Genomic DNA, 13,308 nt, shown 5'->3' on the forward strand with positions numbered 1-13,308 from the left:
TAATCTACATATAAGACATGCTAAGTAACCACAGCAATACATAGACTCTGAAAGTTCAGGAACAGGCTTAGTTCCTTGTGTCCAGGAAGCAGTGATGTGATTCTAGTCCTTAGTTCTTCAGACTATGAATCTTGTGTCCTTTCTCTTAAGAGTGGTAACTTTTCAATTGTCTGGAATTTGAAAGCTGCTAATGAATATCCCTCATGAATTCATGAGACTGCTTTAATCCCATTTAGCCTGTTGTACCTTGGAACAGAGGTTTTGATACCAGCTTTTTAGCATTAGGATCTGGGGGACTTCCTGTGTGGAGAATGTGGGAAGGACAGGTGATAGGGAAGCACCCTAAGAGCCACAAGGGGTAAGGAAGGCTTCTCCTGTCATCAGGAATGAATGACAGGTTTAAGAACTTGTTTTTTTTTTTTTTTTTCTCCTTGTTATTATTGTAGTTTTTCCAGAACATACCTGGTTGGATTTTCATTTTCCAGCCTTTATGTTCAACAGAGATCTTAGATTTTGTTAAATTTGTTAAATTTTTGTTAAGTTTGTTAAATTTGTTAAATTCAAGTCTAGATGGGGTGGGATATGTCCCTGAGAAGTGGGACAAGCCTCAGGCTTCATTTGCTGATGATTAAGCCATGTCCTAGGAGTCTCACAGCATGAAATTTTTCCTAGTTCCTAAGGATGACAGAATGGGCAGGCATCATCATGGTGGAGCCAAGCATTCAGTTTTTAGGGAGTTTTTTTTTTTTTTTTTTTTTTTTTAAAACAACGCTATTGCATTCGTTTTTGAAAAGAGATTATAAATCTCATTTTATAAAATAAAAGTCCACTTGTGGTCCCAAAATAATTACCTTTTTTGATCTCTTTCCAAATGTGGATATTTGTTGATGCTTAACCTATCTGTGTTATAGCCATGTACATTGACACATCTGTAATCCCAGTGACTCAGGAGACTGAGGCAGGAGGATTGCAAGTCTTAGGGTAGCCTTAACAACTCAGTAAAAACCTGTTTTAAAATTAAAAAGTCTCAGGCAGTAGCAGAGCACCTGCTTAGCATGCACGAGTAAGTTGGAGAATCTAACATTTTACTGTTAAATACCTCAACATACATCTCCTAAGAATAAAATCTTCAACAGAAGCAAAATACCATTATTGCTCTTAAGAAAACTAATAGTAGCCAGGAACAATGATGCACACCTATAATCCCAGCAGCTTGGACAGCTGAAACAGGAGGATAACGAGTTCAAAGCCAGCCTCAGCAAAAGGAAAGCACTAAGCAACTCGGTGAGACCTGCCTCTAAATAAAATACAAAATAGGGCTGGGGATATGGCTCAGTGGTTGAGAGCCCCTGAGTTCAAACCCCAGTACCACCCAGAAAACTAATAGTAATTCCTTGATAACTTCTAATATATATGATTCAAAATAAATTTTCCTTGTCACCAGATGTCTTCAGTAGTTTTTGTTTTTTCCCAATCCAGGATCCAGTTAGGTTTTATGTAATACATTTGACCTTTTTTGGGTTTTGAAGTCACTTAGAAGACAAAGGAAATTGTGAGTATGTTAAACCCTGTAGAATAGAAATGCCATGGGACTTTTCAGGGCAGGGTCTGTTACATACCAATAGGTAAAACCTTGTTTGGGAGTCAGGAAATTTTTCCCTCAAATAAAATATGACATAGCCCAGCAGATTAAAGAGAACACTGACACTACTCTGTGGGTAAGGACTGAAATCTGTACTTTTCTTTTCTCCTGAGCCACTCTGGAGACTACTACCCATGGCCACGTTGTATCTTCCTAAAACCAGCAGGGTTGCAACAAGCTTTTGTGCCACTGGATTCTCTGATTTGAGAATTTTTTTCTTTATCTCTTTGGCCACAGTAGCCAGCTATAGTCTGTACCATGTCTCCCTGCAAACTGATATTTGGCCTGGCTTTTAGCCTCTGGATTAGAAGTGTTGCTTTTGTTGCAGCTTGGTGACAGCTGGCTCTGTTCCTCATTTCAGTGGCGGGATCATTGGATGCAATGTGTGTACTTCCTGCCACAAGAGGAACCTATTGTACAGGGCACAACCCACTGCCTGGTAGCCCACCATGATGACTACTGTGTATGGTACAGCCTTCAGAAGACCAGGTAGGCCTACAGGTTGTGGAGGTAGAGGACTGGGCTTGTAGACTGCATATTGATGTAAATTCCTCATGAAGAGACCCTATAGAGATGTGAGTGTGCAGCTTTGTTTCTAAACAGAATAAGAACAAAGGTTTGTGGCTGTGTCAGAGACCATTTGTGTATACTCAGAAGAGGCTTTCATGGTTTGCTAGACTCCATTTAATCCTATTTTATATAAAAAGTCTGCAATCAGAGGGCCCTGTAACCTCCAGTGCCTACTCAAGAGCCATTGTTCAGACTCATACCCTATAGAGAGACCCTTAGGGCCCAGGTCAAATTCCACTGGGCAGGTTCCTATGCCATGCCTACTCGCTCTCTGGCATCTAGCAGGTTGTGTTCATCACCTGTCTCTGTTCATTTTCTGGTTTAGCCCTGAAGAAAATGGGAGAGTCCGCCAAATGCGCCCTGTCTGTGACTGCCAAGCTCACCTGCTCTGGAATCGACCTCGATTTGGAGAGATCAATGATCAGGATAGAACTGATCAGTATGCCCAGGCATTGAGGACTGTGAGTGTCTGACCCTTTGGTTCCCATAGACTCCAGCATTCTGCTTATGATTTACTAATCTTGTTTTCTGTGTTCCCTCATCTGTAAGTGGCTTCTGCTGGCTCCATCTGGGGTGGGTACTAGAAAGCCAGAGAACTTACTCTGGACTTCCAAAGGACTTGCTGTCTGTTCCTGTGAGAGTTCCTCTGAGAACAACAACAAGTTCTCCCCAGCCCATATCTTTCCTGCTGAACACCTTTGCTTTTGTGGCCACCAGCCATCAGTGTGGGTGAACCCAGTGACATTAGCCACCCATCTTTTCATCTGTTGCTACTTTCTAAAATCTTCTAAAATGTGAATTTGACCATGGAACTTCCTGTACTGAAAACCTATGTTGCTGCTGCCTATAGAGGGCACTTAGACTGGGGACCCCAGGTGGAGTTTAAAGGGGACCTCTTGGACCCCTTGAAGTTATATACAGAAATCCATGTGCATGGGTACACATGCATGCCTTTTTCAGTGAAAGAAAGGATCCAAGCTGTCCTAAATTCCTCAGCAAGGAATCTGATCTATAGAGGTACCTCTGCCTTTGGGGAGTCACTTGAGAACACATGGGTCAGATCGAGAAGAAACTTATCATTGAAGACTGGAGGTGACTTCTTGCAAGTGGGACAGGCCTTCAGTCAGGACTGCTAGGTGGGTTGAGGAGCATCTTTCCAGGCAGTGGGCACAAATGGGGAGATGTAAGCAAAGGTGGGGGCTGGTTACTGCATAGACCCTGGAGACAGACATGACAGCGTGGGGACCCAAGAGGATCCAACTTAGCAGTGGGGAAAATGGAATGAAATCAATTTTATTATCAGACCTTGTACATGGGATTAGGAAAAGGGAAGCCTTTCTCTTATGTTGCCAGTAGGAATCTCCTAAAAAACTAAGAAAACTTTGTTCTCCATGTTCTTTTCCTGCAGGTGCTGACCCCAGACAGCGTTTGCCTGTGTGTCAGTGATGGCAGTCTGCTCTCCATGCTGGCCTATTACCTCGGGGCAGAGCAGGTACTGGACATGTGTCTTTCTCTTGGCTTCCTAAGGTTGAATCTTTCCTCTTTCTCTTTTTAAATTCATTTTTATTTACTTTTCTTTTTTGTTTTGCTGTTTTTCATTATTAAAAGTTCATTGAGTTAGGGCATTGTGTGATTCATATACACAATTCTGTAATCAAAGCTCTTTGCAAGTGCAGGTGTGTAGAGTGTGGTTGGTTTAGGAGCTGAGGGATTTTCCTGCAAGTCAGGCTGTAACAACAGCCATGAAAATGCAGCTCAGAGTTCTGAGTTGGCCAGCTTGCCAGGGTCAGTGCCCAAAGTAGGTGCTGTCCCAGGTAGGTGGTCAATACAGAGTTATTTGATTGAGGTCTTCTTCCCTGGAATAGTTTTGTCATTTTTTTATCCTGGATTTCCTCCTCTGCTAGTGCATCTCTGGTAACTCATAGCTGTTCTCTCTAGGTATTCACAATTGAGAGTTCAGCAGCTTCCCATAAACTGATGAAAAAAGTAAGTTATGATTGTTGTTACTGAATTAACAAGGGGACCTTTGGGATTTTCTTTCCTGAGTATTGGATGGGTCTTTACAGCAACATTGGTACCAAAGAGATGAGAGAGAAGTAGTTGCTGCATTGAGAGCCTTTTTTTGTGTGTGGCCAGAGAGCTGGCCTGGACATTTTCTGAGATTAGCATCAAAGTAGAAGCAAACATTTGGACTCTGCTTTGGGGTTTGTGGATGAAGAAGTTTAGGCTTTTTTCCTCGCTTCACATAAAACTAAGAAAACTAAAATCCCTTCAGCTCTACAACTGAGTGATTTGTGCTCAGGGAGTAACTGCCTTCACCTTGACTAGAGATGCCATTTCTCTCCCTGGAAGTGATTGATTTCCTTTCCAAAGGATAACCTGCCTCCACCAGAACTGCAAGCCTGTTGCTGGATCCTGCCATGTGCCTGTAAGAAAAATGTCTGTTGCTAGCACAGAATTTGCTCATGACCTCATCCTTGGTCTGTAGGAGGCCTCTTGAGAGGGCCTCACAAAATAGATAAAAGAGTTGTCCTCCAGAGACCTTTGGCCAGAAAACTCAAAGCAGAGAAGACAACTTGAAGAAGTGTTTTTTTGTTTTTAATTTTTGCCATGCTGGGGATTGAACCCAGGGCCTCACACCAGGCAAGTGCTCTACCACTGAGCTACACCACAGACTGAGTTTTTTTTTGTTGTTGTTGTTGTTGTTGTTTTCTTTTCCTGGACCAAAATAGTATTTATATTTGTTTTCTTTCTAATTATATTTGTTTTCTTTCTAAGATCTTCAAGGCTAACCACTTGGAAAATAAAATTAATATCATTGAGAAACGGCCTGAGTTACTAACGACTGCAGACTTGGAGGGTAAGAAGGTGAGGAACAGGAACTGCGGTCACACTGGGGCCCTGTAAGGTTGGATAGCACAACACTGAGGTAGCTGCAGCTCTACCCTGTCCTGTGGGCCTCATGGTGTCCCCCATGTAGCTTACCAGCTGAGACCTGGCCACTGTGAAGGGCATGGTGGGTATTTGTACAGAGGCCCCACAAGTACACAACTGCACTCCTCAGCCTGCAGGGGTTAAAGGAGCAGAGTGTTCCCTCTCTCTTTCTCTTGATAGCACTCTCTTCTTCCCTTCTTCTTGCTCCTGTCCTCCCACTGTAGTTCTTCTAGCTCCTGGAGCTGCTACCACCAGCAGTCTCAGGGTTACTAAATATGGTCTGTCTTTAGGCTGTGGCCCTTGGGCCCATGTTACCTGGTGGACCTCCTCTTTACTTTTAAGAGACCACTTGTCCCAGTTTTTCTTTGCTCTTACCTTCTGGCTGCTCATTCTTAGTCTCCTTCATGGTTGTCTCTCTTCACTTTGATCCTCACTTCATGCTCTTTTTCATACTCAGTCTGTCCCTTTATCCCTTCTTGCCCCCTCTGCTGCATCTCTTCTCCAGGTAATGACGTCCTTTCCCATATGTGAACCCAGTAATCCTGAAAGTCAGTCTTCACTGTGGGTAGGCTGTTTATCTTTTTTGGATTCAAATCTCTTATGTCTTGACTGCCAACCCACAAGCTTTCCTTGAATATCCCGTAAGCTGAATTCATCCAAAGCATAACCTATCATCCTTTGTCTTTTCTGCCAACCTTTCTTTTTGATAACAGCTTTATTGAGATGTAATTGACATACTATAAAACTAACCCATTTTGAAGTATACAATTTAATGGTTTTTAGTAAATGTGGAGAGTTTATACAGCTGTCACCCAATCCAGTTTTAGAACATTTCTCCCCAGATCCTCTGGATCCTGTTGGGATTACAGGTGTACGCCACCACACCTAGCTAAAAATTATGTTCAGTTTTTTTAAGAAACTGATAAAGCTGTTGTCTAAAGTGGCTACACCATGTGTTCCCCTTAGTGTCTTCACCAATACTTGGTATTATTTCTTTTTTAGTATAATCATTTTAATGGGTGTGCAGTGACAGTGCAATTTTAATTTATCTTTTCATGTGTTTATTAGCTGTTTATATGTTTGGTGAAATGTCTGTTCATGTTTCTTGCCCATTTTACTATCATGCCTTTTTATTTCTTGTTTCATATTTTTTAATATCCCTGAAGGGGATGCACTGTTTGTGGAGGTGCTGCAATACCAGGTTGATGTGTGGTGTAGACAGAGCAAGATCCTATTCCATCTCCCTGCTCCAAAAATCCATTTAATGTATTGTCCTATACGAACAGATACTACACTTGATCTTAGCTGAAAGGCTAAGAAGCGATCATCATGCCTTTTTAAAAATAATAGTTTTATTGAGATATAATTCACTTGCTATATAGTTAGTTCACAGTGTGCAATTCATTGATTTCAGTATATTCTTAAGGTTGTGGAACTATCACCACATCAACTTTAAAATATTTTTGTACCCTAAGAGACTCTGTTCCCATTATTGGTCATTCCTCATTTGCCCCCAATCTTCCCAGCACTAGGCAACTACTTTCCCTGTGAATGTGCCACTTATACATTTCATGTAAATGGAATCATACAGTATAAAAGATCATCCATGTTCTGGCAGGGGCTGTAGCTCAGTGGCAAAGTGCTTGCATAACGTGTGAGGGACTGGGTTCGAGCTTTAGTACCACATAAAAATAAACAAAGGCATTCTGTCCATCTATAACAACATATTCAGGCACACAAAAATAAAATAAAATAAAAAAGATCATCCATGTTGTACCTAAATATGAATCTCATCTTTTTGTTGCTGAGTAAGCTACTATTATATGGATATACCACATTTTATTTATCCATTTATCAGTTAATAGACATTAGTGCTGTTTGTACTTTTTGGCTGTTGTGACTAGTGCTGCTATGAACATTCAGATACAAATTGCCTTTTCTTCCCCTGTAGATGAGGGTTTAGAAGATAATTAAATATGTAAACCATTTGTGTGACACACTAGCCAGATTGCATGTCCTTACTGAATCAAAGTGATGAGAGCAGGCATTTATGCCTTTTTTCCTGCTGTTGGGTGCAGAGGAAAGAGGCAGTCAGGTACCCAGGACCAACCCTGTTCTGGTATCAGTGTTTGCTGCTGAGTGTAACCTGATGCCTGTTCAGAGGGCCCCCAACCTGGAGAGTCTCATTGGCCTCTGCACATGCTGCTTCTCCCTTTCTGCACACCTGCCTCCTGACCTGGATATTGCAACACCCACCCAAGTCACCTCCTGTCCTCAGCTCCACCTACAGACCTCTCCCCATAATACTTTATGCTCCTCAGAAGGATCTTACAGTCCTTATTTCAAATTCCTGGTTAAAACTTTTGGTGATCCCTCATGCCTCTAGGGCAAGTTCTGGGCCCCCTTAACTGGTCATCAATTGCCTCTGGGTGATCTGTCTTCTGTCCATGTCTCGGGCCCCCCCTTACCATCCTGCCATCTATCCTGTCCTGAGGAGCTCCTTGAAGGCCTTGTTACCACTTGGGCTCTTGCATGGCCTCTGCCTCTCCTTTTGCCTGGAATCTCTCTCCCCTTCCTTGATTTTCTGACTCCCGGTCATGCATTTGTTTGTTTACTCAGCAAATGTTTACTGAACATCTGCTCCTGCCAGGCAGTGCTGTGGATCTCATGTGATACTTGAACCTAGTGGGGGCAGCAGAGTTCAAGCAGCACTGATCAACTGTGGTACAGCTTTGAGTGAGGATTGGCAGGATGCCATTCTGGAAGCTCTTTCTGGTGCTGTTACCTCTGAAGCCCCTGTATGCACCTACCCCTTCCTTGCTTTTGTCACATGCGGACAGTATCCACCTTGTCTCCATCACTCTCTACTCTGGGCTCCTGAGGGCAGGACTCATATCTTTCTCATATTTGTGTCTTCAGGGCAGGTACAGACCTGGTGTAGCTATTCATTGACTGAGTGAATGAATGAACAGCCCATTACTTCCAAGTTTCTGTGAAACTGGTAACCTGTCCTTTACTTGTTGGCACTTTTGATACCAGGGACGACCTGCTTCTGTTCTGTTTCCCAGGTCTCCCTCCTTCTGGGTGAGCCCTTCTTCACCACCAGCCTGCTGCCGTGGCACAACCTGTACTTCTGGTATGTCCGGACCGCTGTGGACCAGCACCTAAAGCCTGGTGCTGTGGTGATGCCCCAGGCTGCCTCACTGCACGCTATGGTCGTGGAGTTCAGGGTAGGCAACCCAGAGAGCTTTGCAAAAAAACAAAAGCAGGAGAAGGGTGGCGAATCTGATTTTTTGCAGAGACCTTGGGTGCAGATGGAACAACTTAGGCCTTGATGACTTGGGCTTTTCTTTTCATATCAGTGCACCACAGGGCTGAATAGGAGAAACTTGCCATTTTAGAAAGCAGTAATTTGACATATGAAATGGAAATGGCTGTGTGTTGTCATTTCACAATTGTGGCTTATCAGAATAATTAAAAAATATAAATTAAGTGTTTCAGAAGACAAGCTGTGCTGCTTGCTCTGCTCTCATTAAGAGTGGAGGCTCGGTTGTTAAAGCATTCTGAGATGGGGAGTCAGCTTCTTTATGCAAGAAGAAATTGAAAAGCTTCATTTTAATTTTCTCATCAAAGCAGAACCACAGTCACAGTCATTTTGGGAAAGGCATTTTTTATTAAAAGGATTTTGAAATGCTTTTAACCTGAAATGTAGAATGAATAGCGTTTGATATTTCTTTTATAAGAATAGCTCTGTCTGTTGGTAGCTTTGTGGTCCATCACTTAATTTTTGGACATTTCTTCTGTATTTTTTACCTGATAAAATTTTCAGGTGAATTCTGGTTCTCATGGCCAAAGAAGAGCTATAGAGAAGGATGCTTATCCCTAGGTTATATGTACCAGGAAGCAGAGGACAGAGATGGAATATCAGAGTGGACCTTTTCCTTGCCATCATTCTTCTGTTTTGCTTACGGCACTGAGCCTTGGAGAATTGCTTTACTTGGAGAGTTAAAAAAAAAAAAAATGCCAGGGTGGTCTGGACAGGAAGTGCCAAACTGTAGCCCGGTAGCTCTGACTGGTTGTTCCATAGAGGAAAGAATGTAGTATCATAGAAGTTTACAGATTCCCAGTCAAGTCTTAACTGAAACTGCCCTGGCTCTTTGGTCTCTTTGTCCCTTCAGGCTTGGGAAATCTGTCCCAAGTGTGCAGCAGGAACAGTAAGATTTGCCTCTGGTTTTGCTGGCCTCTTGACCCTTCTGTTCTTGTCATCACATTTCTCTGTGGCTCTGGTTAGCTATAGACAGGTCTATACTTTGCTCACAGGACCTGTGGCGGATCCGGAGCCCCTGTGGTGACTGTGAAGGCTTTGACGTGCACATCATGGATGACATGATTAAGGTAAGTATGGCACTGTCCAACTCATCCTTTCCACATGGCCCCAGTCCTGGCTTGGGTGGCAGAGGAGTGTGCAGAGAGCTTTTCTCTTTCGAGCAGAAGTCACATGTGCTGCCTGTTCTTGGCCCTGTGCTACAACCTCTGATTCAAAATCTTGGGCCAGGGTCTATATGTACATCACCACACCATTGAAACTGTTCCTACTAATGTCAACAGCTTGTTTCTGTTGGGGCAGCCTTCCTGCAAGGCAGTTGGGTAACTTGTGGCATTTTCATTTGGGGATTACTTTCTAGGGGAGAGCGCTTGAGCATGGGGAGCATGTGCAAGGAGGTCCATCCTGCAGTGTTGTGAAGTGTAGCCTTGTGGTGTGTATGTTGTACTTTTGTACTTTCCCAGTGCAGTGTATAGTAGATGTTGGCAACACCCTGAATGTCCAACAGTGGTGGGTGACCACCAGGGTCTGTGTCCCCTACAACCCAGGGCAGTCATAACAACCACACTGGTATGTGTCTCTGTGAAGTTTGATCTGAAGAGTTGTGACATGTTTACACATCCACACAAGGATGTCATGGTCCTATTTTTATGATTAAAAAATTCACATTTACGTACAGGGAGAAGAAGGTGAAATAGTGGGCACTGCTGTGTTAGCTGTGCAATCAGAGAGTGGAGACCTTCCCCCCTTGTGCTTATCTTTCAGTTAACATTTTTATATGTGAACATGGATTGCTGTATAAACATATTTTAAGCAAATAAATCCTGTGGGTATTTTCCATTTATATCTCACCTTCCCTTCCCTAGAAGTCTACTGATTATCCATGCTTCTAGAAATTTTCTTTTTAATAAATCTCCTTTGTGCCAAGAAACTGCATGCATAATCTCTGGATCCCTCTGCTGTCTCTGGTTACTTCTGAGATTCCTTCCTAAGCACCCACCACCCTGCCTATCATCTGAAGTGTCACATATTCTGTGTCTTGCTTTGGTCCCTGCTCCTGATTCTGCCTACCTGTGCTGTCCCCTGTCCCCTTTGTAGCTCTGGTGTCTGGTCAGCATCTGCCTCCCTCCCCACCTTCTCTGATTAGAATTTAACCTTTATTTTTTATTTATTTGTTTTTTATGTGGGGCTAAGGATCAAACCCAGTGCCTCACCTATGCTAAGCAAGTGCTCTACCACTGAGCTGCAACTCCAGCCTAGTGTCTATGTCTCTCTCTGGCATGCAGACCAGATAGCTGAGAGTGGCAGACATCTCCATTAGACTTGTACTGCCCCAGCCCCAGTGCATCTGCCCTTCTGCCCTCAGCCCAGCGCCTTCCAGTGCTCCTACCTAAGACCTGGCATCTCTTCAGGGACATCTTCCTTCCCAACTTGCAGTTGGTTGTTTGATTCCCAGGGAGCCTCCAATCCAGTTTTTTCCCCATACTGCTGTAGATTCTGTCAGGGCCCCTTTGGGCTACAGCCTCCTGCCGCTCCTGCTTCCTCTAACTGGATCCCATGTAGATCCTGAAGCTGGCCATGTTCCCTCTCTGGGAAAGGCCTGTCCCCAAGCCCTCCAAAGTAACCTGGGGCTGCTCCTGCCTCCTTTCCCTGCTTGGTTCTTGTTCAGCCATCCCCTCTCCCGACCATGCTCCTATTTGAGTTATCTCCTCCAGACAGTTTCTCTGTCCCACTTCTGTCCACCCCAGCACCATTCCCACCCAGATGCCAATGCTTTCTCAGGCACTGGGCCTGCTTGCTTACGTGTTCATTTCTCCCCATCCCAGCCTCTGAGCCTCCTGTCAGTGATCTCACAGTTTTAGTGGTCAGTATCAGTGAACAGGTAAGTGTCTAAGCACCAGATGTTTCACCAACATAGACATTTGGTCCACAGAATAGCTCAAGAGTAGGCATTGTCCTCACAGGTAAAAGGGTAGAAAGTGAGGCTTAGAGAAGTGAAATGAGCCAGCCAGTGAGTGGGCAGGGAAGGGAGAGCGAGAAGCCAACTGACCAGGTGCCTGGTGATGTTCTCTGAGAACATGCTGCTCCATGTGACTGCAGTTTTCCTCAGGGACTGGGCTATAGAGTTGAGGGGGTCCCTGGCATGAATCCTGGAGAGTCCCTCTGGCTCTAAGCTCAGCTCTACAGATACCTGCCCTTCCCCATTTCCTTCTCTCAGTCTGCCCTGGATTTCCGAGAGAGCAAAGAGGCAGAGCCCCACCCGCTGTGGGAATACCCTTGCCGCAGCCTCTCAGAACCCCAGAGGCTCCTGACCTTTGATTTTCGGCAGCCCGTTCCCCAGCAGCCTGTGTGTGCTGAGGGCTCCATGGAGCTGAGGAGGTGAGTGGAGACTCTGGGAGGGTGTTGGGGTGGAGGAAGTAGGGGCTGCTTTTCCTCTAGCAGTTACTGCCCATATAGCAAAGTACAGCTTGCCTGGGAGACACTTCTGGCCCGTGGCATGTCCTTATCTCATCCTTGCCCTTCTTGCATGTATGGTGGGTCCCACAGCCTCAGGGAGGAGGACTCCAAGTGGGCCTTCCTCATACCCCTATCTGAGCTCCCCTGCGGGATCAACTACAGAGAAATGAGAGCTTGGTTGCTATGGTTACCCACTGGACTGTTTTCCTGAACTCTCCTGGGATTAAAGCAGGTTAGGATTGGTGAGAGCTGCTTGCTGTGAGCCTGAGAGACCCTACCCAGCTCCAGCTTCCTTCATGTAGAAGAGTGCGGAAGCCCTGAGACCAGAGCTCCCAGGGCTCTGTGCACCAGGTGACAGCACAGGCGGGCAGGACTGATGCCTGGTTGTCTTCCATTGTATCTGGGAGGAGCCTGGCTCTATACCACTGGTCCTCTGCCTGTAGGGGCTGACCTGCAGCACACAGCTCTGCCCTGCTGTGATTCTGAGTGCTTGGCTAGGTGCAAGGAATGAAGGGGAATCTGAGCTGTGGCTGCTCTTGCTATGCTTTTTATGTGTGGCCTTTATTTAGGTGGGGTGTGGAGAGTTAGGAGCACCAAACTGGATGGGATGGGAATGGTAAAGACCAGGCATTTCAGGAAAGCAGAGGGGAGCCTGGCCTGTACTCCCCAATTTCTGTGTGACTCTCTGTTTGACCCATCACTACAGGCCTGGGAGAAGTCATGGGATTGTCCTATGGATGGAATACCACCTGACACCAGGCAGCACTGTTAGCACTGGCCTTCTGGAGCCTGTCGAAGACAAGGTAGTGCCGTGTGCATCAAACTCAGAGTGTGCTGACCCCTCCTTGTGCTCTGGGTATTCCTGTTCTGTGTTCTTAAAGCCAGATAGCTACTCAGTGGTCACCTGGCCCCCTGAGCAGTTTTGGTTTTTTTCCCCACTGCAAGCTTCTGGGCTGGAGGCTGACCAGGAAGGTGGTTCTGGTGCCAGGGACCTTCTCCATCTCTTGATGCTCTTCCTACAGGGGAACTGTTGCTGGAACCCCCACTGCAAGCAGGCCGTGTACTTTCTCAGCCCCACACTGGATCCTAGAGTGCCGCTGCTGGGCAGCCCTGGGGCAGTCACCTATACTGTGGAGTTTCACCCCAACACCGGAGATATCACCATGGAGTTCAAACTTACAGACATACCAGATTGACCCCTACTCGTTGAAATAAAGTGGTCTTAAGGCTGTGGGCTCTGAATGGGTTGTGGCTTTTGCGTGGAAGGGAGGTTGAAGGTGCTTGTCTATTTCAAGGGACCTGCTTGTCAATGACACAGAGGGGACATTGTCTGTTTTTGCAGCTTTGCGCTGCTGGCTTCCTGCTCCAGGCACGACAGGCA

The 13,308-nt window shown here is 45.2% G+C and overlaps 1 protein-coding gene across 6 annotated transcripts in view; it reads left to right on the plus strand.

Moving 5' to 3' along the window:
* PRMT7 (protein arginine methyltransferase 7) overlaps window positions 1-13,158 on the plus strand; it is a 35,025-nt gene extending 21,867 nt beyond the window's left edge. For 3 of the 6 annotated variants that reach the window (XM_081273538.1, XM_081273536.1, XM_081273539.1), the window contains 10 exons: window positions 2,004-2,131; window positions 2,538-2,673; window positions 3,621-3,704; window positions 4,151-4,198; window positions 4,991-5,080; window positions 8,215-8,376; window positions 9,467-9,541; window positions 11,689-11,849; window positions 12,634-12,730; window positions 12,950-13,158. In XM_081273538.1, the coding sequence (XP_081129664.1) occupies window positions 2,004-2,131; window positions 2,538-2,673; window positions 3,621-3,704; window positions 4,151-4,198; window positions 4,991-5,080; window positions 8,215-8,376; window positions 9,467-9,541; window positions 11,689-11,849; window positions 12,634-12,730; window positions 12,950-13,123 (1,155 nt within the window). In that variant the 3' untranslated portion in view covers window positions 13,124-13,158. The remainder of the gene's footprint in view (window positions 1-2,003; window positions 2,132-2,537; window positions 2,674-3,620; window positions 3,705-4,150; window positions 4,199-4,990; window positions 5,081-8,214; window positions 8,377-9,466; window positions 9,542-11,688; window positions 11,850-12,633; window positions 12,731-12,949) is intronic. The other 3 variants (XM_081273540.1, XM_081273537.1, XM_081273541.1) reach the window with 3 other exon arrangements.
* The last annotated feature ends 150 nt before the right edge of the window (window positions 13,159-13,308 follow it).

This window comes from Spermophilus citellus (genome assembly GCF_964194105.1).
Source record: "Spermophilus citellus genome assembly, chromosome: 18".
Classification (NCBI taxonomy): Eukaryota; Metazoa; Chordata; class Mammalia; order Rodentia; family Sciuridae; genus Spermophilus; species Spermophilus citellus.